General features: G+C 48.8%; 1 protein-coding gene across 1 annotated transcript in view; it reads right to left on the bottom strand.

Annotated features, from left to right (window-relative positions):
* The window catches only part of FLT1 (fms related receptor tyrosine kinase 1), a 174,568-nt gene that overhangs the window by 34,625 nt on the left and 112,975 nt on the right, over positions 1 to 26,968 (bottom strand). The window contains exons 16-18 of the mRNA XM_058688848.1: positions 18,672 to 18,803; positions 5,606 to 5,712; positions 1,417 to 1,549 (exon numbers count right to left, since the gene is read on the bottom strand). Of these exons, the coding sequence (XP_058544831.1) occupies positions 1,417 to 1,549; positions 5,606 to 5,712; positions 18,672 to 18,803 (372 nt within the window). The remainder of the gene's footprint in view (positions 1 to 1,416; positions 1,550 to 5,605; positions 5,713 to 18,671; positions 18,804 to 26,968) is intronic.

Genomic DNA, 26,968 nt, shown 5'->3' with positions numbered 1-26,968 from the left:
GGGGAAATCTGGTGGAAGGATTAGCAGTGTCCCTCAGTGTGATATAGATCACAGGGATAGATACCAGGTGAAGGAGTGAAGAGATGGGATGAACAGCTCATCTGTCCTATACAGGAAGAAGCATGTCTGATGGTGACTAATAACTCTGGAAAGCAACGTGGCCTGAGAATGGCTTACGGTTGTGGGAAAATTATCTCAGTTCCTTGCCAAGGTCACTGAGGGGCTGGGCTAGCTGCCATATAATTTAGACTTGCAGAAGGAACTCATCTATGTACCACCTGCCCTTAACGACTCTAAATTCAGTTGATATTTCCACCCCCCCCACACACACCCACCCATCAGCAGCCATTGCTGGCTTTTGCCTGTCTCTCCAGCTTCTTACTGATTTCCAATTTTCTTCCCCAAGCCAAACAGAACATACTCTTGGGGCCAAGTATCCTTTCTCATGTAAGAAGAAACCTAAGTGGAATCATTTCAAGGCCCGAGCTGTGGGGGGAGGGGAGGCAACGCAGTTGAATTTAAAACAACAGGCTCTTTTGCCGAGGGTGACAAGATCCAGGAACACTGGGTCCACGAGTTGGGTTCCTAGTTCCAATTATTAATGATTCTGGCACACACAGAGCGACTGGAAATTTTTCAGAAGCCACTATCCAAAAATTTTGGGCAAGAGTAATCGCAGCTCCTTTTGTTTTGTACTACTGAGGGCTGGAGATCGATTTGCATTGTGATGTCTGAGCTGGGAGGGGTGGGGGGGACTTGGGGGCAAGCTGAGGGAAAGCACGGTTGCCTGATGTTTACAGCATCTATGTTACCTGGGAAACAACAGCCCGTGCTCTTCAAACCTGAAACGCTAATGACCCCTAGCACTTTCTTCTCTGTCTGGACATCCTGAACACCCAGGAAAACTCAGAGTATCTAATCTGTGGATTTGTGCAGAGGGGTTTTTTGACCCACAGCCTTCAAGGGCACTGACGCGTTCACCAAAGGTTTGATTGGGCTGTTCCTTGCCATCTTGAATTGTGTTCTAGGTTACAAATTTCTAAGTCCCCCAAAAGGTCATTAAGGGTGCCTGTGGTTGTAAGCTTCCTGATGGAACTCATCTCTGCCCTTCACCTGTCTCCTTTTGTGGCTACCTCCTTCACCCTCTGAGGCAAGACACTCAGACGCCTTTGCACCCCCGCGGCTTAGACGGGTGTCTGCTGCTCAGAGAAGGTGCTGGGAAAGTGTTCGGAGAAGGAGCAGGTGCCCTGTCCCCTTGTACTGCTGTCCCAGCACTGTTAGGATTGTCTACCCCAGTGCCCATCTCCCTTGCTAGTCTGTGAGCAGCTGGAGGGTAGAACCCGAGTCTAGTTGACTTTTGCAGCCCTCAAACCACACGTTTTGCACGTTTAGGAATCTGTTGAACAAACACATTACCCAGTTTGAGTCTCTCCCGGGCAAACTCCCACTTGCTGGCATCATAAGGGAGCCGCTCACACTGCTCGTCCAGGGGGACTTCGTCTGGGTCCATTATAATCGATAGGTAGTCAGTCTTTATTTCCGAGGAAGACTGAGAAAGAAAGAGATCGCGACGTCACTATCAAGGAAACAACTTACAAAACAAAAACCCGGATGCCCAATTTAAAACAGTACCTGGCAACACCTGCTGCTCGTTGAAACCGTGTGGTTGGGTACAGAAAGTCCCCCTCTGCATACACACATGCACATCACACTTGGGTGTGCAACTCCCACTAAACAAGCCCTTACGGTTCTCACGCGGCTTCTCGGTAGACTGGCTTCACCGCACTGCCCAGATAACACGCACCCAGGTTCTCCAGTGACCTGGGTGCTTGTTCTTAGACAATTATCATATGATAGTCCTTCTCCAAAAAAGCATAAACGTCACTCCAAACGACTGACTGAACATAGCTCTCCATGGCCATTCTGCACAAGCAGGAGCATACGTCACAAGGTGACAAGTGGGATTGAGGCTTTTCAGCATTTGCAAGAATGGCGAAGTGAACCCAGGAGCCCTGGGACAGTTAAGAGGCATATTTCCTGTGAAGTGTTTAAATCTACTCAGAAGCCCTTGGTTGCTGCAGCTGCCCGGAAAAACTATAGCGTCCGTCAGTGAGAACACAGTAAGATTTACCTCCGATAAGAAACAGAAGTTGATTATTTCAAAGGCCAAGGGGTAAATCGGGTCTGAGATTCAAACACGGCCATGTCCTGATCGCGTTTGGCATCAGTAGGACGTCAAACAAGGCGGGTGTCTCCCTTCAGGTGCTTATTTTATCTTGGCAAGGCACATCGAGCCCAGAAAATACCCTTTATTTCAGGTCACAGATGAGTGGATTTGCATTTAGTGTCTTAGAGTCATCATAGCAGTGGGTGTATTGCCTGTTCATTCGGTGTAGAATTGATGATGGCATTTCTGTGGGCAGGACAGAAAGGAAGTATGCTTGCCCACATAAGGTGGGCTTTGATCAGCCTCGCCGAGGAGTCGCATCAACTGCGTTTCAATGAGTTTCGGGCCCGTCCTGCGTTGCCCTTCCCTCAGCAGGACCAGAGTTCAGGAGAGAAGACACCCTCTCCATACACACCATGTCACGCTCGCCCACATTCTTCAGCTCTAACTCACCCTGCCCCGGGCTGTCACAGCTCACCTCATCCATCACTTGCAATCGGTCTCCTACTCACAGGAATTATCACTAAAATGTGTGACAAATCGCTCAAAGCAGAAAGACTGGCCTGGCCTCCACGACGAGGGGAAAACAGAGAAGGATGTGGAGCACATTCGTCACCAGCTACATTTGCCATCGGTGCCAGTCTTGTAGGGGCCAGCCTGTCGGACAATGGTGTGAGTCTGTAAGACTGGAAAGGAATACAAACCCCTATCCCAGCGTGCCGGGTGTGCGCTAGAGAAGCCGCTGGAAGAGGTTTTATGAGTACACTTTTCCATGTCCAGTCGAAACAGTCCGACGAGAAACAATCTCCCATCTTCCAAGGGCACAGGACAGCGAGAGCCCAACAAGGGACATCTCACTTTCCGGAGAGCGCGTGGGGAGCTTGGAAGGGGTGTTGAGAGCGAGGCAAGGGGCCGGGCAAAGAGAGACAATCTCCCCATCTGGCACCTACGGAATTTTATGGTTTATCTCAATCAGGCAGGTGAGAGGCAACACCACACAAGTGGTTGAGGAGAGTAGGATCGTAGAATCTTAGTCGGCAAATATTTATTCTTCCGATTGACACTAACACTGAGCAGCTACTAGGTGTTTGGCATGGAGGTTGCACAGCTAAGCACTTTCAGAGGCCAGGCATTGAGGCTGGCGGGCCGGATCTGAGTCACAGATCAACTCTGGACCAGCACATAACCTTGGCAAGTTGCTTAACCCTTCTCAACCTAGTTTCCTTATCTGTGAAATAGTGATAATGACAGTCCTTATCTCCTAGGGCTGTTGTGAATATTATGTGAAATAATCCATGCCAAGCTGTTAGAACAAGGTGTGGTATACAGTAAGCATCAATCAACGATCCACGTTAGCCGTGTAACTGTAACACCGGCTTATTGCAGGGTGGGGATTAAAAGGATAACGTCCAGTCCGTATCCACCAGGAATTCACTTGCGGTTTAGAGAAACCACATGGAAATAGTTTTTGAGGACTTGTATCTCCTTGCCTCCTACAATTAATCACCTTTCAAATTTTATAAGCATTCCCTTCTGGAGAGAGAATCCTTTCTTGCTCTCATCCTTTCTTATTGAACTCAAGGTTTCAGATTTTTAGAAATACTAGGGCCATCTTCAATTTAGTCCCAATTCACCTTTCCAGTGAATTTCCACTCTGCCCCTCTGTGCTCCTCCCCTAATCTGGGGCGTGGGGAGGAGTGTGGTGGGCTGCATTTTTCTGCTGCTTTCCTTCCAACTGCAACCTTCAAACTCTTTCTCTAAACCTCACTTTCTCTGAAGTTTTTTCTCTCTGTCCCTCCTTTGTGGCCTCCGAACGGGCCTTCCAGATTTGGCGGGTCTAATCTATTTGGCAAGTTTGATCCATTTCCCTTTATGATGTCTCTCCCCTGTCAATGCCACTGTGTGGCCTCTGTTTCCTTCTAAAGCAGTGTGGCCTTAGCTGTCACATCTCAAAACCCATCATTCCACACGCCGGACTCCTGATGGTGCCTATTCACCACGGAGGATGCCTACTATCCTCGCCTCTCATTTCAACGGCTATGAAGGACACCTTGTTGGTTTTGGTTACAAGTCTAGGTAAGGTCGAACGACCTTGGTTCAAAACTCAGCTCCCACTCTAACCAGCTTTGCGACTCTGGGCAAGTTATTTTACCTCTCTGAGGCTCACTTTGTCTCTCTATAAAATGGGAATAATAGTATGTCTTACCTCTTTGCATTTTTTGGAAGAATTACCGGAGACACCACATAAAAAAGCTTGTCCTAAGACATGACACGATAATAAGGGCTGATAAATCTCTAGAAATGGAGGAGGCCTCCCTGATGCTTTTCAAGTTCTGTTTTACGTGCAAAATAGCTCTGGATCCTAATCACTTGGACGAAGCTCATATCATTTCTTAGTTGGACTCCTATAAAGTCTTCGGCGAAAGTTCCTCTCTACTCACTCTTGCCTCCTCTGGTCCATTCTCACAGCAGCCAAAATTCTCTTTCCAGACGCAAATCTCTTACACTTAGGATTGCCTGCCTTTGTTGAACAACACCCCTTCCCGCCCTCGCCCTCACGCCCCCCAGACTTCCTTTTACTTCCAGAATACAGACTACCTTTCTTACTGTCTCACCCGGCTTTACAGCCCCTCCTCTCCGGCCTCACCTCCTACCCAGTTCCCATGCTGCAGCCACGCTGGCCTCCGTGAGTCTCTCTTTCCCACGGGGTCCCGGCCCTGCCCCGGCCTCTCACAGGCTCTTCTGTCTGCCTGCAACACTCTTCCCTCCCTTCTCTGCCCGACCACCTCCTTACACATCTTTCAGTCCGCTGCCTCTGACGGCAGTCTCACATTTGTCTGTGAAACGGAGTAAAGCCAGTCTCCTCTCCAGTAAATATTTGAGGCACGGGTGGGTGAAGGACTGTTGGCTCCTGAGCCCATAGAACTTCAGAAAAGCACGTGGTGCTCCAGGCTGAATGACAGAAATCTGACGTCCTGCGTTCCAGCCTGACCCCCCCCACTGAAGAACTGAGTTGTATGGCGGGGCTCCGGGAGCTCGGAACCACAGTGCCCTTGTTGGTGCGGAGAGGCAAGTCGGAGGACAGTCTTTATTTTGCATTCGCCTTTGCATGTCTTAGCAGAGAATAAGGAAATAAAGACTGCGCAGGTCTCGTGTTGAATTGAAAGGTTTTATCACACATTTTTATATCAAAGGTATCCCCTCTGTTCCTGGGAAACAGTCATCTATTCACCGCTCGAGCTTTTTCTCTCGATACTACGGGTGATGGTTGAGAGGCATTTTAACGGTTCATTCCGGGTGTTCCCCAGGTCAGAGACCGGAAGAAGAGGGAAGGAGACTAGAGGCTAACGTGTGTTGAGTGCCGGGTCTAGATGCGAGACGAGCACTTTAGAGTTTTACGTAAACAGGAGCACAGAACTTCATACAAACCGTTCTTACCCTTTTCAGTTTTCGGATAAAGAGCGTTAACAGGAGCCAGAAGAGGGTTGCAGCCACACAGGTGCACGTCAGAGTGATTAGCTCCAGGTTAGACTTGTCCGAGGTTCCTGGAGGGAGAAAAAACAAGATGGTCCTCAACAAGCACCATCAAACTGAGGGTCTTTGTGATTCTACAGAACAGGTCCAAATGCCCCTAAATGGTTCGCCATGGCGCATGCAGCCTGGCGGCTCAAGGGTTGGCCTCTAGGACCGGTCTTCCCTCACCTTCCGAGTCCAGCAGGGTGCATGATATTTTACCATCTTAAGCTCACGCAGAAATTAAAGGGAGTTTCAGAAATTCTGTGGCTGAGCTCGCAAACGTTGTAATCCCAGAAATAGCTACTTCAAAATCCGAGGAGAAATTAAAGAACAGTTTTTTTTAATGTTTATTTTATTTTTGAGAGACACAGAATGCGAACGGGAGAGACACAGAAGAGAGAGGGAGACACAGAATCCGAAGCGGGCTCCAGGCTCTGAGCTGTCAGCACAGAGCCCGTCGCGGGGCCCGAACTCACGAGCAGTGAGATCATGACCTGAGCCAAAGTCGGACGCTTAACCCACTGAGCCACCCAGGCGCCCCCCCCCCCCCGAGGAGAAATTTTTAAAAAGGAAAAAAATTAAGGCGGGAACAAAAGCCCATTAAAGTGCTAAATCTGGAATATGTGAGCTCTTCCTCATGAGTTTTAGAGGAAATTCTAAAGAAAAATACCTAAGAATAAAAACGACACAAAAGGGCTCCTCTGGGACTCACAAAATTCTTCTACTTTGATTTTAAAAATAAAAATAAAACTCAAGGACCATCACCATTGCCTGCTCGCTCCTTTTGGAACAGCCGGCCAACTGGCCCACCTCCTGCTCCTTGCTTCTGGCTCTGTCTCTGACCTTCGAAACAGCAGCCAGCCTGCAGGGGTTGCGACGAGAAGGGGGTTCTTCCCAAGCACCTCATTTCCCGGAATCACGCAGAGATCTAAAGCTGAGCAGTTCCTCCAGCACCAGACAAGAAAAGACCCAGAGTGTTCAAGAGAAGCCTCCAGAGAGGAAGATCTTTGGGATCTGTAAAGGAATGCCCCAGTGGGCAGAACAGTGGTCCCCTACTTACTGATTCCAGGGGACAATTTCCCATGAATTTCAAAGGACTGCCTTATCCTTCAACCTCATTACAAGGAGGCAGAGGCTTAGTATTAAGCTAGGGAAGAACAAATGGAACTCACTCTTTTTAGAAATAATGATGTGACTGGTATCATTTTTTTAAGTTTATGTATTTAATTTGAGAGACACAGAGACAGTGCCAGCGGGGGAGGGGCAGAGAGAGGGAGAGAGAGAATCCCAAGCAGGCTCCACACTGTCAGCACAGAGCCTGAGGTGGGGCCCGAACTCACAAACCGCGAGATCCTATGCCCTGACCCCAAACCAAGAGTCGGATGCTTAACCGACTGAGCCACCCGGGCGCCCCAATGAATGGTATCATTTATTGAGCACCTACTATATGCCAATCCTTACAACCACCCAAAGGAGTAGGTAGCAATAATATCTTTGTTTCCTAGATGTGGGATTCATCTTGTGGGCTCTTTGTTTCGATTCAACAAGGAGGTCCTGAATCCTACTGGAGGCGACATTCCATCTGGAGGCGACGGGAAGGTGAGTAAGAGAAAGGTGTCACTCTCCCGGAACTCATCACTCGCGACCCAACCAAGACTTAGGGCCAATACAGGGGCGCCTGGGTGGCTCAGTCGGTCAAGCGTCCGACTTCGGCTCAGGTCATGATCTCGCGGTCCGTGAGTTCGAGCCCCGCGTCGGGCTCTGGGCTGACAGCTCGGAGCCTGGAGCCTGTTTCGGACTCTGTGTCTCCCTCTCTTTCTCTGCCCCTCCCCTGTTCACGCTCTGTCTCTCTCTGTCTCAAAAATAAATAAACGTTTAAAAAAAAAAGACTTAAGGTCAATACGAAGACACGGAGTAAGAGTTTCAAGGGTGGAGGAAATCTAGTGCTTTTTGGAAGAGGCGACATTGAAATGGGTGGTGGCCCACGGAGACGAGGTGGGCGAGGGTCTACAGGCAGAGGGGCCGGCATGAGTGGAGACCCAAAACTGGGACATGAGGGGGCAGAGCAGGCAGTATAAGGCAAGGGCAGGTCAGGACCAGCCCGCAGAGAGTTCGAGCGTCGGCGCGCAGGGTTTAAACTACAAGCCGCATGCAGGCAGCTGGAGCCGGGGAAATATCTGTGAAGAACAGAAAACACACAAGCTAGAAACCCGAGCCATTTCCTTCTCCCCTCTTATCCATCCAGCCACCGAGCACATGCAACTTCCTGCCACAGTCCCCGCTGGGCAAACCTTTTAGTCTAGAGGGGAAATCCACATTCTCTCCCCGTCCAGGCCAACACAAAGTCCTGCCGGCTCTCCTCCCATGGCTCAGGAAATTGTCACCTCCTGTCCTGCCCCGCTATCACTGCCTACATCGAGGCCCCGCCAGCTGTCACCTGGACCGCAGCACTGGCTTCCTGACCGGGCTCGACTCCCCGCCCCCCTGCCAGGCTCTCCTCCACTCTGGGCCAGCGTGATCTCGCCTCTGTGTAAATTCCATCACCACCACCTCTGCTCCCCACAGCCGTAGGGATAAAAATCCACATCCCTGGGTCCTTCGTGCCCAACCCCGCCTATCTCTTCAGCTTCGTCCCCTGCCGCTCTCCCACTTGCTCTGATCACATCAAAACATTCGTAGTTTCTCACACCTCCCAGCCCTTTCTGCACCTCCGCGCTTCGGCACTCTGTTTCTCTACCAGAACGGCGGCTTCTGGGGGCTGCGGCCACCTCCTCGTCGTCTTTATACCCCCCCCCCCCCATCGGACCGGGTGAGCGAGGAGATAAATTATGATTGGCTTTGAGTCCAAAGCGTCTCATGAAGCTTTCAGAGGGTTCAAGGTCAAATTCCTGTTCGTGCGGATTAATCCAAGAAACCCACGGAACACCACCTACGTGGCACTCTCTGTTCTAGATACTAGTACGTGGTGGTGGATGAAAGGCATGGACGGTCTAGAGCTCACAGTCTGAACAGATAAATACGTTCAACGTCCCGAGCGGAGGAGCAGAGGGTAGGACCGGGGTTCTCTCGTTCGCTGCTATGTCTCTGGTGTTTAGAAGGGGGCCTGGCCCCCAGCAGGCATCCTGAGAATACTGGCTGAGTGCAAGAATGAGTTTGGCTCAACGACGCCAAGCTTTGTTGGCCTGTGGCTACGTTTCCCCGAACCTCATGAGAATGAGAACAGCCTCCTTGAAGAAGTTTCAAAGTATGATAAGCTTTTCTCTTCGTACGCAGCCTCTCGATGGGAATACTGTAAGCTCGAGTTAATAGGAGTGTGGATTTCCTCCGCCATGTGAAAGGTCGAATGCTGCCTTGCTGTATTCACACGCACACACACGCACACACACACACACACACAGCCTGAGACCTGTTCAGGCCTCAGTGGCCTTTGGCTGTTGGAGATGCTGATAGTATCTTGAGACACAGTACTGTCCGCCTAAAAGCTCTGCAGATGCCTCCTGCTTGGAATGCCCTGGGAGAGGCCCCCTCCCACTGTGGGAACTTTCCCACTGCATTCCACGGGGCAGGAAGTTGACCCCCGAAGCAATTCCACAGCCCTTACTCAGGCAAAATTCCTTTCAGTGGGACCCAGTGTGCTCGGGTGCATTTACACATTTCAAGAACCAACTCATTAAAAAACATCCTCAAGATGAACATTTATTACAGGAGAAAGGTCTATTTAACATTCTATGAGTGCTTACTGAAAACCAAGAATTTAACCAGATACGATGTAGTATCTGTGCTCGGTCTCTGTCGCTCTTGATAGCTCAATCTCAGGCTGTGTTTGCAAAGTAACCATTAGGAGAGCCTTAGGTTGAGTAGACGGACTTCACGTCAGCATCATCCCTTCCTATACAGCTCTTGGATATTTTCTCAGAGGTCAAACGTCCACACGCTGGCCTGGCGGGACCCAGCTTCAACTTGCTGGTGACAGCTGATGAGCTCAGCCCATGAAACGGCCCAGCTGTACACGGCAGGGGAAAGGAGGCCAGAGGAAACGTGGGTGGGATTTGACAACAACTAGGAGTTAGCACTGGGTCTCAGGGACGTTCCTGTCACATGGGGTGTGTGAAAGCCAGCATCAGGGCGCACTGCGAGCTTACTTTTACATGGGATATTGACAAGAATGGGGCCAATCTGAAGAGTTAGGAAGACTGCACTTTTAGCTTACAGACTCCGCTAACCCTGGGGCACAGAGTGTTCCATGTCAGTTACCTTTCAAGCTTCAGACCATCCCTCTCGGGACAGGAAGGGGGGACGCCAGCCAGGGGATGCACTGGTTCCTGGGGGGTGAGGTACCTCGTCCAGAGGCTGTGCGCCTGCTGAGTCCCGCTGCCTTGCCCTGCGCCTTTCTGATGGTGGCGGCTGTTCACGCTGCACAGGGCCCGGACTCTGTGTTGTGGCGGTGACACGCCGACCCTGACACGTGGCACGGTGTGGTGCCAGGCTGCCGGAATCGACAGGCAGCAGGGCCAGGCCACTCGACTTGCACCACAGCACCGATGGTCCTTCCCAGGAGGTTAGCAGAACTCCCTAAGCAGAAGACCAGGGCCTCCGGCTCGGGGACCTGCCTTGACTCGAGACAGTACAAGTTCTACCTGGAAAGGGCAGGAAGCAAGCAGCTATGTCTTAGACCCAGGACCCTAGGCCCCGGCTTGCTTGTCCTTCAAATGCGGGGTCACAACAGGACCCTGGCTCACAGGTGAAATGTATGAACCTAGTAGGAGCCATTTTTTTTTTTTTTAACGTTTATTTATTTTGAGAGCAAGAGAGAGGGAGAGAGAATCCCAAGCCAGCTCCATGCTGTCAACGCAGACCCCGACTTGGGGCGCGATCCCACGAACAGTGAGATCACGACCTGAGCCCAAATCAGAAGTCAGACGCTTTCCGACTGAGCCACCCAGGTGCCCTGAGGGCTATTCTTTTGAAGGTTCTCCCCCACTCCCCCCATCCCAGCGCTCCCTTTTCCTTTTTTAAAACATCCTTATCTTGTGGGCTTCAAGTACTATACGAGATGATTGCATTTTCATCCAAACCTATTGCATATATCACAATTTTTTTTCCCCTAAAACTAGTCAGACTTTGACCCAAATAGCGATCATTTTCCGCAGACAACCGAGTCACAACCTTCCCTGAGAAATTCACCTCATACCTGCCAGGGTGGCTTAGAAGTTGTTCTCTGGTCTTATCATTATTTTTAGAAAACTGTTTATGTGGGTTTTTTGCCCATGAAGCTCTTAAGACATCAAGAGAAGGGTGTGTTTTGTGTTCATTTGCATCTCTAGCACCGGCCCCGTGGAAATCTCAATAAATATTTCTCTATGGATGAAAAGAAAGTTGATTGGACATACGTCGACCTGATTCTCCACGTGAGCCGGGCAAACAGTGCTACCCCTTGTTATCTAAAATCCAATAACCAATAACCCAGCTAATTTCTCTAAGGCTCATTGGACTAATAAAATTGGCTTTCATACCATTTATAAAGCTTTTGAGGAATCTTTGGACACCAGTTTGGAACCTCTCTTAAGGACAGAGTGACATGGAAAGACTATTCAAATTAAACTTTCAGAAGTGAGCTTTCAAGGATAGTTCTAGGTAAAAGATATTTAAGGTTGCCATCACGTGCCTTCAGCTCGACGACACATTTTTAGGAAAGCTAGTAAAGCTAAACTCCTTAGGCCACAGAGGAATTTTGTGGTCTGGAACACCATTTGGGTGACTCACTCGTTAAGTGTTGGAAGACTGTAATGCAGAAAGTTTTGTTGAAGTTAATGTGGTTTAACATGTTAACAAACAGCAACGTTAGCTAATATTTAAAAAGCTTCTATTATATGGCAGATAGTGTTCTAAGTGTGTTAATCCTTACAACCCAGTAAGGCTGGTATACCATTACTAACGTCTGTTTTGCAGATGAACATACGGAAGCACCAGGAAGGTAAGTAATTGGCCCAAGGGCACACAGCTCAGGAGGGGTGATGACCGGGCTTCACGCGGGGGGTCCTCTCCTGCCTTCCAACCCAGAGGCAGTAGAGCGGAATGGTTCTGCCCCACACATTCAGTTCTCAGCTCCACCCCTCCGAGCTTTGTAACCCTGAACCAAGTACTAAGTCTTTCTGCGCTTCAGATTCTTGCCCACCAATGGGAAAAAAAAATCCCCACTGGGTTGTCACCAAAGTTAGCTAGACTAACGCATGTTCAATGAGCAGAAGATATCATGGCTGAATTCCATCACCATATTTTGAATTCCTGATCAAGGCCAGCTTGATGTCATTGTTTAGACTCAAGTACGAAGGCATGCACATCCCGTCCTCTGGCCCTCCTGTGTGAAATCAGTGAGTAGAGAGTTCATATCTCCATTGCCAGCGCTGGTCTCTCCTCGGGAACCCTTCTAAATTGCCAACACCCAGGAGAACAGTAACATCAATCACCAACATCTTCATGTGAATTAGTTTATCACATCCTTCCTAGTGCCAGGCTAGCGGGGGGGTGGGGGGGGTGGGGGGGGAGTGAATTTGGGGCAGGATTCAGGAAGAGAGGAGCCAAAGCAGAGGACCGTCCAGCCTCAGAGGAGTGTCAAAAAGAAACGAGACCCGAAGGCTGGCCTGGCCAAGGGGGATAAAAGGGAGGCACTGCATACCTGAGATAATTTTGAGCTTTTCCTATTCTGTACTCTCAGAATTTATTAAGGAACACAGCGTATGTTTCCTGCTGTGTGGGTCCTTTCTGAAATGTGTTAATGTGCAATCATTATGGCATAACATTTACAGATCTCACCTCTGATGCCTTTCCATTTAGACTGCAGGACCCTGAGGCAGTCCTTTGGTGCTTTCCATGATTTTCCTATCCATCCGTCGTCCCCAAAAGAATGTCTAACGTGGAATTTTCTCCTGTGTAATTATAAGGGCTACTGAAACCGTACTTCAATAGCAAGGCTTAAATCTGTTATCAGAATGTATTTACACACACGTTGTGGTTCTTACTTGCAATAATAATTCTAAAGTCGAGTTTATCTTAAGTCCTTGGGTGAAAACGTGCCCCGCTTTCATCGAAACGGTCCCACTGCCTTCCATGGGCTCTTGAGTGCTATGTCAATTTCAGAAATTATTTTGGTTACTGACAGTTTTGTGTTGTTGTTTTTAATGTTAGAACTTCCCCTTTGAGAGTTCCACGTGTGCTCCTGGACCGTCCAAAGCAAACAAGACCTGGGATTATTTAAAGAAGCTACTTTGACTCCACAGTCCACTCATCCTTTTCAGATACAAAAATAACACATTGTTTTATCTATGAGTATAAGAATCCTTTTTCAAGGGAAATAAAAAGAGCAGACGGTTTCCTTCCTGGCTAATTCACGAACCTCTTCAAATCTGTTAAACACAGCCGCAGACACAACTCATTTGCTCGGTTTCATTTCCTAAACCCCACCTGACAAGATAGGTCAGCTTGCAGGGTCTGTGTGCATATTTTAGGAAATCAAGTCTGAAGCTAGGGAACGTTTCACAGCCACCAGAGAGCCAGGATCTAATTTCAGTGATAAAATTACTGAGCAGGTACGGCATCGAGCTATTCTGAAGAGCATCCGGGGACCAACTTTTCATTCAGTGAGCCTCGAGGACTTCCACTCAAGATACGGCATCTGACTAATAAGATTCACTCAAGAGCCACTTTTTAGGAATCTCCTTATCCAAAATTATGTATGGAGCTGAAACCTACCTCCTGACACATCACCACCACCTCCCTTCCTTGGTTCCGGGTATCTTTTCTGGTGTACCAAAGAATGAGTTAGAAAGTCTCCCCGGGGGTGAAGCTTGTTAAATATTTACGGAAAACAATAATATCGCCCCGTAGTTTTAAAAAAAAATTTTTTTTTCTTAATGTTTTTATTTATTTTTGAGACAGAGAGAGGCAGAGCATGAGCAGGGAAGGGGCAGAGAGAGAGGGAGACAGAGAATCGGAAGCAGGCTCCAGGCTCTGAGCCATCAGCACAGAGCTCGATATGGGGCTCGAACTCACAGACTGTGAGATCATGACCTGAGCCGAAGTCGGACGCTCAACCGACTGAGCCACCCAGGCGCCCCATCGCCCCTTAGTTTTTAGACTAACAATCCTCCTTTCCTTACACTGGTCTATCATTACCCTATTAGGATACGGTCCCATTTATGTTACACTCCTCTTATAAATGGGTACAGTGTTTCAGGTAGTTTGATGACCGCTGGATCAGGCCATCTGTTTTTAAGGGGAGAGGGGAGTTTTGCCGTCACTCCGAGAGCAGGGGGCGGGGGGAATTACGAAAGAGAGCAAGGAAGAAGGCAGAAAACATGAAAGGCAGACACAAGAACTCAAAGAGCACGGCAGCGGGGACAGTGACGGGTGAAAAGAAAGAGCCACGCATGTGAAGTCTGTAGGCACCTCCTAAACGTGATCATTTCCCCAGGCGCTACTGAAGATCAACGCCACATCAGGGAAAAGAGGTCATGAGTCAAAAGTACCAGCTCTTCAGAAAACCCAGCGGGCTGGCCACCAGGAACGAGGTAAAATCACCTAGGCTTTGTTGTTGCCAAGGGACACGACGTAGAAGGTACACTGTTGCCTCATCGCTCACTGCCCCGTTGACCTTGCCAATCCGACATCCTCCTAGGCTTCCTTTAGACCCCGGCTCACTACCCACGTCCCTTCTTGCCTCTGCGACCTCCCTGAGCTCTGATTAGCGGCCCTGTGTGGTGTATTGGCTACGAACTAGCACTTCAACTTCACCCTGGGGAGGAGCTCAAAGTGCCTATTGATCCGGCTCTAACGGTTTCCATGTGCACCTTAATCTCCTTCCAGCTAGGTTTTCAAGGCCCCCGGAGGGGAGGGGAGATGGCTTACACTTCTTTACGCTGCCCAGCCCTGGGCACATAAATGCGTTGCTGAGTTACTGGCGAACTGGGATTGGCTTAAGTCTATTGCCAGATATTGCAATATATATATATAATATATATATATATATTATATATATATATCCAGAAATTGCAAGATATTGACGTATGTCTCTTTTCAGACATTCAGTGGTGGTTTTCTACGTGTATCAACCCGCGGATACATTTTTCAGACGCTCTGGGATAGAGGAGTGAATGATACGCCGTGGTAAGCACCGCGTCAAAGGTATACGTCAAGTGCTCTGGGAGCACAGAGGGAGATGATGGTAAGGCAGGAGGACCCTTCCTCTCTCCCTGTAGCAAGAGCCGAAGTGAGCTGTCCGGATGAGTAGGGCTTTCCGGGGGAGAATGAGGCGGGAAGGAAGGCCGCGGAGACTAAAGGAAGACGCTGTGGGCAGGCAGATGAGGGACAGCGGATCTGCAGGGGGTTCCGGGCAGGTGCACGGCTGGGGAGCTCAGGTGTGAAGGGAGGGATGAGCCACGAGGCTGCAGGAGGCCAGGAAGGACCTGGATGAGGATAACAGGCCATCAGGAACCACTATATATTTGAAGCAGGGGAGTCATCTGTCGTAAGATTAGTCATTTCAAAAAGGATCACGGTAGGGGCGCCTCGGTGGCTCAGTCGGTTGAGTATCCGACTCCGGCTCAGGTCATGATCTTGAGGTTTGGGAGTCTGAGCCCCGTATCAGGCTGGCTGCTGTCAGCGCAGAGCCCGCTTCAGATCTCTCTCTCTCAAAAAAAAAAAAAAAAAAAATACAGAAAATAAAATATAATAAAAAAGATCCTCTAGAATTGGAAGACGATGGAAGGAGAGAAAAGTAGGTAGGCTGCCTGGGAGGCTGAGAGGTGACGTCGGGAAAGGACAGGGTCAGGACCTCCGTAGCGGCAGCTGACGTGGGCAACTATCTCCCCTTTCCTCAGAAGCAAATGACCCAGGCCGATGGAAACATGTAGAAATGATCAGTGGCAGCCAGATTCTTAATGCTGTCTGGCTTCCCAGAGGAGCGTGTAGTGGGAAAAGGAACTCACTGCAGGAAATGAGAACCAGGTAGAGAGAAACCCAAGTAACAGGACGTAATGGAAAAAGTCCAACAGCTCGATTTTAGGCCAAGGCCTCGAGGACAAGTCCCCACGGCACTTCAGGGGTGGGAAGCCCGGAGGGAGGGCGGCAACGTTCCGCAGCTACGGGACACGGACCCCGGTCAGCCTCACCGTGCGTGTGTCATGTGACTTTGGGCAAATAACTTAACCCTCTGGACTGCCCATCTTCCCATCTGTAGACTGAAGATAATACTGGTTACTGCTTTGGATTCTTACGACGCTCATGGGATCAGGGATGCCCGTTACGTAGCAACGTCTGCATAGAAAGATACCGAATTAAAGCCTCCTGCTAAGTGCTGGGCACGGGCGTGGGGGCGTGGGGGCGTGGGGGGTATGTCAGACCCCACTCCCACCTCACAAGGTCTACAGTTCAGTAGGGAAGACAGGCCTATGGACGCCTAATTAACCCCCAAAGGCAGAATACAGGAAGTACTGATGAGAAGATTCAAGAACCATGGAGAGCGAGGGCAGAGAAGAGGGTGGGTATCCGAGTCAGCTGCTGATCCTGGAGGACGCTGCTGAGTGCAAAGTATCTAATCTACACTGGACACGGGGGAGAAGGAGCATCAGGTTGCCATGGGGAGGGCGCCCGGACAAAAGACATTCTGGGCTGTGTTCGCATGGGGCCGCCCTCAGCAGCGGGTGTGAGTCAGGCTCTCTGACGGCCAGAGTGCGGGCTCCTAGGCCAGCCTGGGAGCCTCCACGGTGCCATGGCTCCGCCTGTGGGCAGAAAAAGCCTCCCAGCAGGGGGGACTACTCCCAGAGGGTAGACTTGTGACAAATAGGAGGGGGGTGGTCGTGACTGTGGGTAGAAGAAACGCACAGATGCCTTGAAGCGACGTGGCTTCCGGGAAACCCAGATCAGCCTGGCAGAAAAGGCAAAGGGAAAGGAAGGAAAGTCTCTGTGGAGACCTATAAACTTGTGTCAATATCCCTCCGGGCAAGGCCTTCTCCCAAGCCATCAGCTGCCCAGCCGTTGGGTCAGATGCCAACCCCGGCTCCCTGACAGAGGCAGAGGAGAGTAGGGATGCACGGCAGGAGGGCGGGTACGGGGCCGGGGCGGACATGAGAAGAACCCGGCTCTCATGCTCGTCTGCCATCACCTGGCTACTGGATGAAGGTCAGTCAGTCATTTCACTCCTGCCTGGGGCTTCATAACTGCTCTGTTGTCAGCACAGGAGGGGAAATGCCCTCTGGACTGCGGAGTGGGCACCTCCTTGCCCTCTGTGGCCACCCCCGTCTCAGATCTGTGGCCCTCCCTGGCCTGACACAGTTACTCCCCGACGGCCACGTCTGGAGTCCTTATTTATTTATTTATTTATTTATTTATTTTTTTTTTTATTTTTGGGACAGAGAGAGACATAGCATGAACGGGGGAGGGGCAGAGAGAGAGGGAGACACAGAATCGGAAACAGGCTCCAGGCTCCAAGCCGTCAGCCCAGAGCCCGACGTGGGGCTCGAACTCACGGACCGCGAGATCGTGACCTGGCTGAAGTCGGACGCTTAACCGACTGCGCCACCCAGGCGCCCCTGGAGTCCTTATTTAAAAGTAAATGAAAGGTCCTTTGAAGAGGGAGGTGTTCTCTCCAGGGGTAAGCAGATGAGTCGAAAGAATACTCTGAGACGAGGATTATTTGGGAGAGAAACAGAACCATTACTGTAAGTATTTGGGGAATGCTACTCCCCACTTTTCCTGGAAGTATAGATTTGTGGGAGCGTGGTTTGGGGATTTTTCAGGAGACTGTCTAAAATCATCTACTCGTTGGGGCACCTGGGGGCTCAGCCATTACAGTGTTGGACTCTTGATTTCAGCTCAGGTCATGATCCCATGGTTCGTGGGTTCGAGCCCCGAGTCGGACTCAGGGCTGACAGCATGGAGCCTGCCTGTGGGATTTTCTCTCTCTTTCCGCCCCTCCCCCACGCGTATTAATGCGCACACGCTCTCTCTGTCTCTCAAAATAAACTCAAAAAAACGAAATAAAATCCTCTCCTCATAAAAGAATGGGGACAACGCTCTGTTTTAAAGGAGTCTGAATTCTCAGAATTATAATCTTTAAGCCATGTAAGTTTCCAGGGTGGAAGAACTGATCTATTTCCCCTGCCAGAAGTATTTCCATATTCTGAAGTCTTGCGGGGAGCCTGGAAACAGAGTATCCAACAAATTGCATCTTTTCATGTAAACCTCAATAGGCCATAGATATTTAGGTCCAAGGAGGTGTCAATTTGATATTTTATGATGCTGTAAATGTTATGTTTTGCATGACTTCTGGCATCAGAGGACTGCAATTGCCGTCTAAACTGGTTTCCAAATGGGAGCCACATGGCCACAGCCCCGAGTAGGATTAGGCCGCTTTGGATTTTGCTGCTCAGCGAACTATCTGAGGCCTCCGAAGAGGAAGCAGTTGGAATATTTTTCTCAAATGTGGTCTGTTTTTTTATGTGTTGCTTCTCCCTGATAATATCTTGCAGCCTACTTCGTGTTAAAAAAAAAACAAACCAAAAAACCCAGCTTAGGAAGACACTCAGAAGAGAGGCGTATAGATATCTCACTCGTGGGAATCGGAAAAGGCGAAAGAACGAACTGTGGGTTTTCCCCTCTACCTACACCCCTCTTCCTCCTTGGGTTTCTTTGTCACAGGTGTGGCCACTGCGGTCACTCTCTATGGGTCAATGCCGTCCCTCGGGCGGCAGCTGGCTTTCCTCTCTTCCGGGAACTACTTCCCTGCAGAGACCGTGTTCGGGTGGCCGGCCAGCGTCTTCCCCTTCTGCCTTGCCAGGCCACCCAGCAGGTCCCTTCCCGGAGCGACAGGGGAGGGGCGAGGGGGTCAGGGAAAGGAACAGGCTGGGGCGGCAGCGGGAGACCGGGAGGTGGAAAGTTGAACAGGGACACAGCCGTCTGAGCTGGTTCTGGTTGCTTTCTGAAGCCGGTTTACCTTGAACAGTGAGGTACGCCGAACTTTCCACGGACCCCTTCTGGTTGGTGGCCCTGCAGTGATATGCACCTTCGTCGTCTTCTGTGACCCTTTCAAGAAACAGCGTGCTGCTTCCCGGTCCTAAGATAATTCCTGAGGAGGGAGAGATGTTTACATTAGCGGGCCCGGGGGACAGACAAAAACAGCTACTTCTGTCGTACCACCCTTTGCCTATAGTTACGCGTTCAGACGAGGAAATCCGAGCTCTAGGCAACCTGGGGCCCGGCGGCCTGTTTGTGTTTTCTGGGTCCAGGCTTTTGAACAGCACCTTCACCATGCAGCAGAGCTCGGACATCCCCCCCCCCCCCCCCACTTCTGGAGGTGATGGGACCCAGGCCGTTCACCGTGTGGAGAGAAAAGAGGTGGGGCACCTTTCAAGAGCCAACGTCAAGGGCGTCAAGGGCGCAGCACATCCAATAATAACACCACTTACCGGGGAGCCTGCTGGGTGTTAGCACCCCACGGGCCACTTCACATCCTGACATTTACAGCCAGCCCACAGGGTCTTTGTGTCTCCATTTGACAAATGTGGAAACAGATTTGGCGAGGTGAACCCCTACCGAATACACATATATCATCCCTCCCTCCCCCCCACCCCCACCCCAGCAAACAGGAAGTGTTTCTTGAATGAGGATGAGTACATGTAGCCCAGCATACCCAATTAAATGCAAAGTCTGGGGTGGGAGGGAGACCAGTGAGAACCAGAATACACAGGAAGGCACCATGGAGGAACTGGGCCTTGAGCTGAGGTTTAAAGGATTAACGGAGGCCGCTGAAATCATGCTTGTTTCTGAAATGGCGATACAATGGGTCTGCCCAGGCTCCAGGCTGTATGTTGTCAAATGGTTTACATTTCCCCTGATTAAGAGAGCCATCCAATAAGGAAAACGTGAGAAATACTGGAAAGCATAAAGAAAATGTAAAACAAACGTACAATCTTTCCTCCCAGCTATTTTCCCTTTATTCTTCTTAAAGTGCACTTTTTTTTTTTTAACGTTTATTTTTCAGACAGGGAGAGACAGAGCACGAACGGGGGAGGGGCAGAGAGAGAGGGAGACACAGGATCGGAAGCGGGCTCCAGGCTCCGAGCCATCAGCCCAGAGCCCGACGCGGGGCTCGAACCCGCGGACCGCGAGATCGTGACCTGAGCCGAAGTCGGACGCTTAACCGACTGAGCCACCCAGGCGCCCCATAAAGTGCACTTTTTAACAACCGTTCGCCTGTTCATGTGCTGTTTTTGAGCCCCGACTACATACCAGCCGCTATTCTAGATCTGGCGATATCGGACTGAGCGAGACAAACAAACGCTTGCCTACAAAGGGCTCCGATTAGGGTTTTAGAGAGTTACAAATAAGTAATTTAAAGGAACAATAAAGTCCGTAAAGAAACTAAACCACGTGAAGGGGACCATGGGTTATGGGGGGGGGGGGGGGTTTAGGGGAAGCTCTCTTGGGAGATGACATCTGAGCATCGACCCGAAAGGCGGCGAAAGATGAGCTATTTGGAGATCTGGAAGGGGTATCTGAGGCACATAGGGAGGAGGATCTCTAAAGTCCCTGGGGCGGCAATGAGTTTCAGGGACAGGGAAAAGACCACTGTAGACTTTAGCTAGCAAGCAGGAGAGGGGAGGGTTCGCAAGGCCCGACCATGAATGACCACAGGCCATGGTAAGAATTTAAGGTTTTGTTCTAAGCGCTGGAAAAAGCCACTGGAGGGTTATATCTAACTGCTCGTAACTATAAATAAGAGTGCAATTCACACATCTTTAGGCATAAATTACTCTCTATTTCGGATTGCTTCCTTAGGATATATTTTCAGAAACAGGCGTATTAGGTCAAGAGCTCGTGATTCTTACAACCGCACTGCCTTCCAAAAAGATTATGCCCATTAACGTGTCCACCAGCAGGGAAGAGGCTTTTATGTCTCTCCCGCCCGTGACGAGCGGGACCATCTAAAAAGATAAAATACAAAACACAAACCTTTGCTGGGTTGAAAGAGGACGTGGTGGCCATTTTTATTTTTAAAGCACCCGTCCGGGGTGCTTGACTAGAAAAAGCGAGTTCAGATTGAGGAGAGCTTTGAACCCCTGGCCGAGGAGTTTCCGTTTCCGTGTAGGAGGAAGAGAGGGGCTCACAGAGGTTTGTGAGCAGGGAAATGACCTAAGGAAAGCAATGTTTGAGGAAGCTTAGTCCAGAGGGAGAAGACGGGGTAGGCTGCCGCGGGGGAAAAGTGGCATCTGGAGTTCGGCTCACCAGCTGTAATCGGGGCAAGGAATACGGGGCATCCAAATCCGGATGAAGGAACAGGAAGCAGAGAGGAAGAAACGTAAACAGACACTTGGTAGAAGCCACCTGCACAAGTTGCCCCCTCCTGGAGGCAGGAGTGGACAGAGAGGAGTGCAAGGCGGTTCTGGTCTTCTAAGCTCAGGAAATGGGGGTGGGGTGGGGTGGGGGGGATGCGTGAGACTCTCCCCACAGCCTTGGCTACAGCATTTCACGCCTGTGAGTATGTCTCCCCTTGGGTACGATGAGAATAATACCTGCTTTGCCTATCTTATGGTACCGCCGTGAGGCCCAATGGAGATAACTGAAGTGAGAGTTCTGGAAAGGGGAAGACAGGGCACCTGTGGGAATCGCAGGAAGTAAGAGCGTGGCTGGAGCGTGGGCTACCAAGGGCGACGAGCATTCACGGCAGCAGCGGTCTCCTACTCATGAGTGTCACTGCAGCAGCCCTGACCTCCACCAACTTTCTGTCGCCCCAGTCTTGGCTTGAGGCTAACGCAACGAACGAATGAAGGCCCAAGACCTTGGGTGTCACTCGAGGAGACAGGGGCGTAGTTGCCAAGGTGAAAAGACAGCGTCAAGGATGCCGTGGAGCTAACGCCACCGGGCCGTTTCCTGTTTCGGTCGCGCGGAGGAGGCGACGGCGTGTCCCAAGCCACCCAGCGAAGCTCTTCTTTCCCACCGGCCCTCGCGCTACGCTCCGACAAGCGGTGCAGACATGGGAACATCAGCCGCGTTCTCACTCTCTGCTCTCGCTGTTTCTTGCCCTTCTGGCCAACACAGGCCAGTTACTACCTCTACTATGCTTCCTCATCCCCCAGATCTGCTCGCACTTACGCGTAGTTGTGTCCCCTGGTTTCTTTAACGCCTTAACCTTCATGCCGCTCACTTCACCCGACCCGGTCCCTACGATACAGATGCTGTTTATTCTACTGAGGAGCGCACCCTCTGCAAAGGGCTTTCTTTTTAGCTTTTTCATTGGGATCCGTTTCAAACATTTAAAAGTGCAGGAAAACTAGAACCCATGTGCCCACCACGAAGAGAGTCAGAGGTCAACTTTTGGCCATACTGGCTCTAGACCCCCTCCCCTGCTCTCTTTTTATACGAATACAATTCACCGATACCTTATCCCCTTCCCTCTCCTCTCTCCAGAGGCATCGCTATCCTAAAGGTGGGGTGTTATCATTCTCAGGCATGTTTTTGTGCTTTTTCCACATAGGTATGTACCTCCGTAGAAGAGGTAACATTGTTTTGGGCCTTTAAAAATTCTAAATGAAAGGCACCATACAGTAGATGCCTTTTCTCAACTTTTCCTATTTAATGATGTTTTGATATTTATCCTGGTTGATGCATGTAGAATAGAGTTCATTGTTTTTCAAACGTTTATTTATTCTGAGTGAGAGAGCCCAAGAGGGCAAGTGGGCAGGAGGGGGTGGGCCAGAGAGAGATTGAGAGAGAGAGAGAGAATTCCAAGCAGACTACGCTATCCGTGCAGAGCTGGATGCGGGGCTCAATCTCATGAACCATGAGATCGTGACCTGAGCTGAAACGAACGCTTAACCAACTGAGCCACCCAGGCGCCCCTGGAGTTCATTTTTAACTCATGTATAAAACTCATATTTAGCTCATCGCATAAAAAAAAAAAATCCACTTTTCTACCATAAGGTAGTTTTCGCTTTTTTGCTCCCATGAAGAAGGCTGCCAGCACACCTGTCCCAGACAGTTGTACATGGTTATGCACACATCTCCTTGTGCTGGGTTATAGAGTACACTGATTTTCAACTCTACCAAGAATTACAGAATGTCTTCCAAAATACTACTGATTTATACTTTCACTAACACTAAGAGCTGCCCTTCCCCATACTTCCCGATACTTGGAGCTATCAGATGTTTTAATTGGGGGCAAAATGACGGGTGTGAGACGGCATCTCACGGAGGTGTTAACCTACATTTCTCTGATTACCAGGTAGGTGGAACATGGAGCATCATTTTCCATTTTTTTTTTGGCCATGAAGGCTTCTTTTCCTGGGAATTACCTCTTCATGTCCCCCACCCGTTTTTCTATTAGTCTATTTGTCTTTTTCGCAGTGATTTTAGGTTCTCTATATGTTTGGGTACTAATTCCTTATTGGTTAAATATGCTGCAAGGTCCCCCCAACATTCTATGAACAGTCTTTGAAACTTTGTGGATTTTTAATACAAAAGTTTTAAAAATCCTAATGTAGTCAAATTTGTTAATATTCTCCACTATCCTTTGTGCTGCTTATTTTATTTTTTATTTATTTTGAGAGAGACACAGAGACCGTGAGCGGAGGAAGGGCAGAGAGAGACACAAACACACAGAATCTGAAGCAGGCTCCAGGCTCTGAGCTGTCAGCACAGAGCCCGACTCAGGGCTCGAACTCATGAACCGTGAGATCATGACCTGAGCTGAAGTTGGACGTTCAACCGACTGAGCCCCCAAGTGCCCCTTGTTGCCTGTTTTAAAAAGATGGTTTCCTACACTGATATTAAAGCATTTCCCTTATATACTTTTTTCCAAAAATAAAATCTCTTAAGAAGATTTACTTAGAGATTTGCCTTTTTTCATTTAGGTCTTTAATCCATCTGGATTTTCTTTTGGGGGCAGTATGCATGTGGTATAAGAATTTGATTTTTACCGCATAAATAACCAGTTATTCCAGCATCATTTACTGAATAATCTATTCTTCTCCCACTGAGTTATGATAACAGTTATGTCAAGATACTAAGTTTCCATATATCTGTGTTTCTGTTTTTAGGCTCTTTGTTCACAGTGACCCATTTATCCCACACAAGTTATGACTGCTTGATAAAATGCGTCTTGATATTTGCTACAGTGTGACCCCTTCTTCTTCATAATTATCTCAGCCCTTTACACGTCAATATGGATTTCAGTTTTAGCTAGTCGAATTCTGGGAGAAGTACTATTGGGATGTGGGTGGGGATTCCATTGAATTTATGTAATAATTTTGGGGAAAATTTGCATATTTATTTTTAGGTTGAAACAGATGAAATTGCCAATATTTTTGACCTACAAAAATGGATCCAAAAAGGTTCCACTAATAATAAACATTCCCATCCAAGAATACTAAATATCTTTGGGTTGTTCGGGTATTCTTTTATGTCATCTGATAATTCTATGCTTTTCTCTTTAAATATCTTTTCGGTTATTTTTACTCCTAGATAGGTTGTAATTTTGTTGTGATGGAAATGGTACTGGGTTCTCTGAAGGGTCACCATATATGAATTTTCTTGTTCCCCCTTGGGTGTGAATCATTAGAGCTAACACGGAGAACTCACTTAGAAACATGATGTTCTACTTTGCGTTGCTGAGATAGGATAATTTAATTGCAGGCCTGCTTGCTTCTAGAGGGATCACCTAAGTAATTTCTGACCACTAAAAATAAAAATTCCTGTCAAAACACGATTTATTTCCCTTCACTGAGAGAAGCTGTATCAGATTGGACCAACAGGGCACAGAGCAGGATTTGCAAGAGTGGATGTCTTCAGGGGCCGGGCGCATAACATAAATGAGTTGGGGATGAGATCATGGGAGAGGGACTGTGTCCCTCTGCGTTGTGTGGAGTGCTGAAGGACTGTTTCGCATCTAAAGATGGAAGCATGAACTTCGCTCCAACCAGTTGGAATTGGGGAATTTGAGTCCAGTGTTGTCTTTTGAGTTTTAAAGAGAAGAGAGAAATCCGGATTTTCGATGTTAAAGCTTATGACTTTTAAATGCCGGCAACCAAACCAACTTAAGTACATTTGCTGTGAGGGCCAACAGCAATGTGTATGCTGCGTAGATTAGACACAGCTTTGACTCAGAGGATGTACGTGGGATGCCGCTATTATATTTAATGAAGCAAAGACCTCCATGATCTGGCTCCTGCCTATCTTCTTCCAGCTTCTGACCCTGCTACGTCCTTCAGCGTATCCTTGGTATGAGCCATTTCACTTGGTATGAGTCATTTCATGACTTTGAATGGTACGAGCCACCCAGTCACCCCAGTGAGCATTCATTTGCTAATATTTAGCTCAAGGCCATCCCAGATCTTCTGAGGCACTTGAGCCCCTTCTCTATTACTCTGGCATCACCTTGCACATGCCTCTACTCTGACACTTAACATTTCGTAGTAAATTTGCTGACTTCCTTCCGTGCCCACGCCACTGCCTTATTCATTACCGAGCCCTCAGGGTCTAGCACTGTGCCAACAGATAGCAGACCCTCAGAATCCAAGGACACAGCCAAATAAACCAAGACCATGGAAAATGGAATTGAGGGGGTGAGAAAAGGCATGAGCTGTGCAGCGTTTGCTGAATATTATGAAGCCAAGGAAGGCAGTAGTTAACGCGGTCTCCCTGTGTGGCGGTATTCACTTACGACCTACGTACCCAACTCTCCCCGGGCTGTAAAGCTGTATGTCAGTTTTTATTATCTTAAGATTCAAAGAGCTGTAGATCCTAGAGCTTAGAAATGTAAACTCAGTTTCATAGGTCTGCTAGAGTAAAATTTTTACATGGAGTTGTTTTCGCAGGGACGTGTACTCCAAGGAAATCTGGTGACGGCACCCAGGGTAAGGGCTTGAAGCATCTACTACGTTGGCTGCTGCTGAGGGTTTAAGATCAGAGTTTGTGACGATGCTGGCCTATATATGTATCCAAGGGAGGCAGTCAGTTGAGCCTCCTACTCTTGATTTGGGCTCACGTCATGATCTCATGGTTTGGGAGTTCAAGCCCCGCATCGGGCTCTGAGCTGACAGCATGGAGCCTGCATGGGATTCTCTCTCTCTGCCCCTCCCACCTCTCTCTCTCTCTCTCTCTTTCTCTCAAAAAAAAAATATATGCATATATATATATACACACACATATACATACATACACAACCCCTTCAGTTTTTAGTATTTTCAAGGGATTTTATAATTAATTTTCTTTCTTTCCTCGATAACATAAGGTGAAGGACAATCTTGCCATTTTATATATAAGCAGCACACTGTCCAGGGAAGGGCATGAAATAGAACTTTAATCCAATTCACCACTGAGTAGATGCATCTGTAGATCTGACTCATTGTTTCCTAAATTGGCCGGCTGGTCTGATCAGTGACTCCTGTTTTGATGCTCAGCTGAGCGTCTTAACTTCTGACTGACAGAACATGTCCATCCAGTTTGGCCAAATGAATCGACATAATCAAAACTCTCTTCTTCAGCCATCAAAGGCCTGTTCAGATGACACCTCCTCCACGAAGCCTCCTTGGATCATGCCAATCAGGGGTGCTGATCGGCAGCGCATGGAATTTTATACCCTTCACATTGCGTACTTACAAATTGACTTGTACCTATTATGTGTAAGTTTTTCAAAGGTAAGGGTTAAGTTTCACTCGTTTTCATTTTCTCTAGAATATGACAAATGTCTGGCTCATGGAATAGGGAATTAATAGACGTTAGGTTTAATAAAATAAAAAGTAAATTCGGCGGGGTGGAGGGCACTTGGCTGGCTCAGCCGGAAGAGCACACAACTCTTGATCTTGAGGCTGTGAGTTCCAGCCCCACGTAGGGTGTAGAGAATACTAAAAAATAAGTAAACAAACTTTTAAAAACGTTTGAAAAAAGTAAATTGTTATGATAGTGTTCGCTCTCCAACAAAATAATTTCTCTGAGATTAGCCCATGATATATTTCTGATAAACAGTAGCTATGAGCATGATGATGCATCCAGTTATAGGTCCATGATAAATCAGACCTTTAGATTGATACCTCTTTTTTTTTAGTGTCTATTTATTTTTGAGAGACAGAGAGAGAGGGAGGGAGGGGGGCAGAGAGAGAAGAAGACACATAATCTGAAGCAGGCTCCAAGGCTCTGGGCTGTCAGCACAGAGCCCTACGTGGGGCTCGAAGCCACTAACGAGTGAGATCATGACCTGAGCCGAAGTCGGACGCGTAACCAACCGAGCCACCCAGG

This window comes from Neofelis nebulosa, chromosome 1 (assembly GCF_028018385.1).
Source record: "Neofelis nebulosa isolate mNeoNeb1 chromosome 1, mNeoNeb1.pri, whole genome shotgun sequence".
NCBI classification, from domain to species: Eukaryota; Metazoa; Chordata; class Mammalia; order Carnivora; family Felidae; genus Neofelis; species Neofelis nebulosa.
Note: the sequence above shows the minus strand (reverse complement) of the source record. Positions and strands in the feature narration are given on the sequence as shown.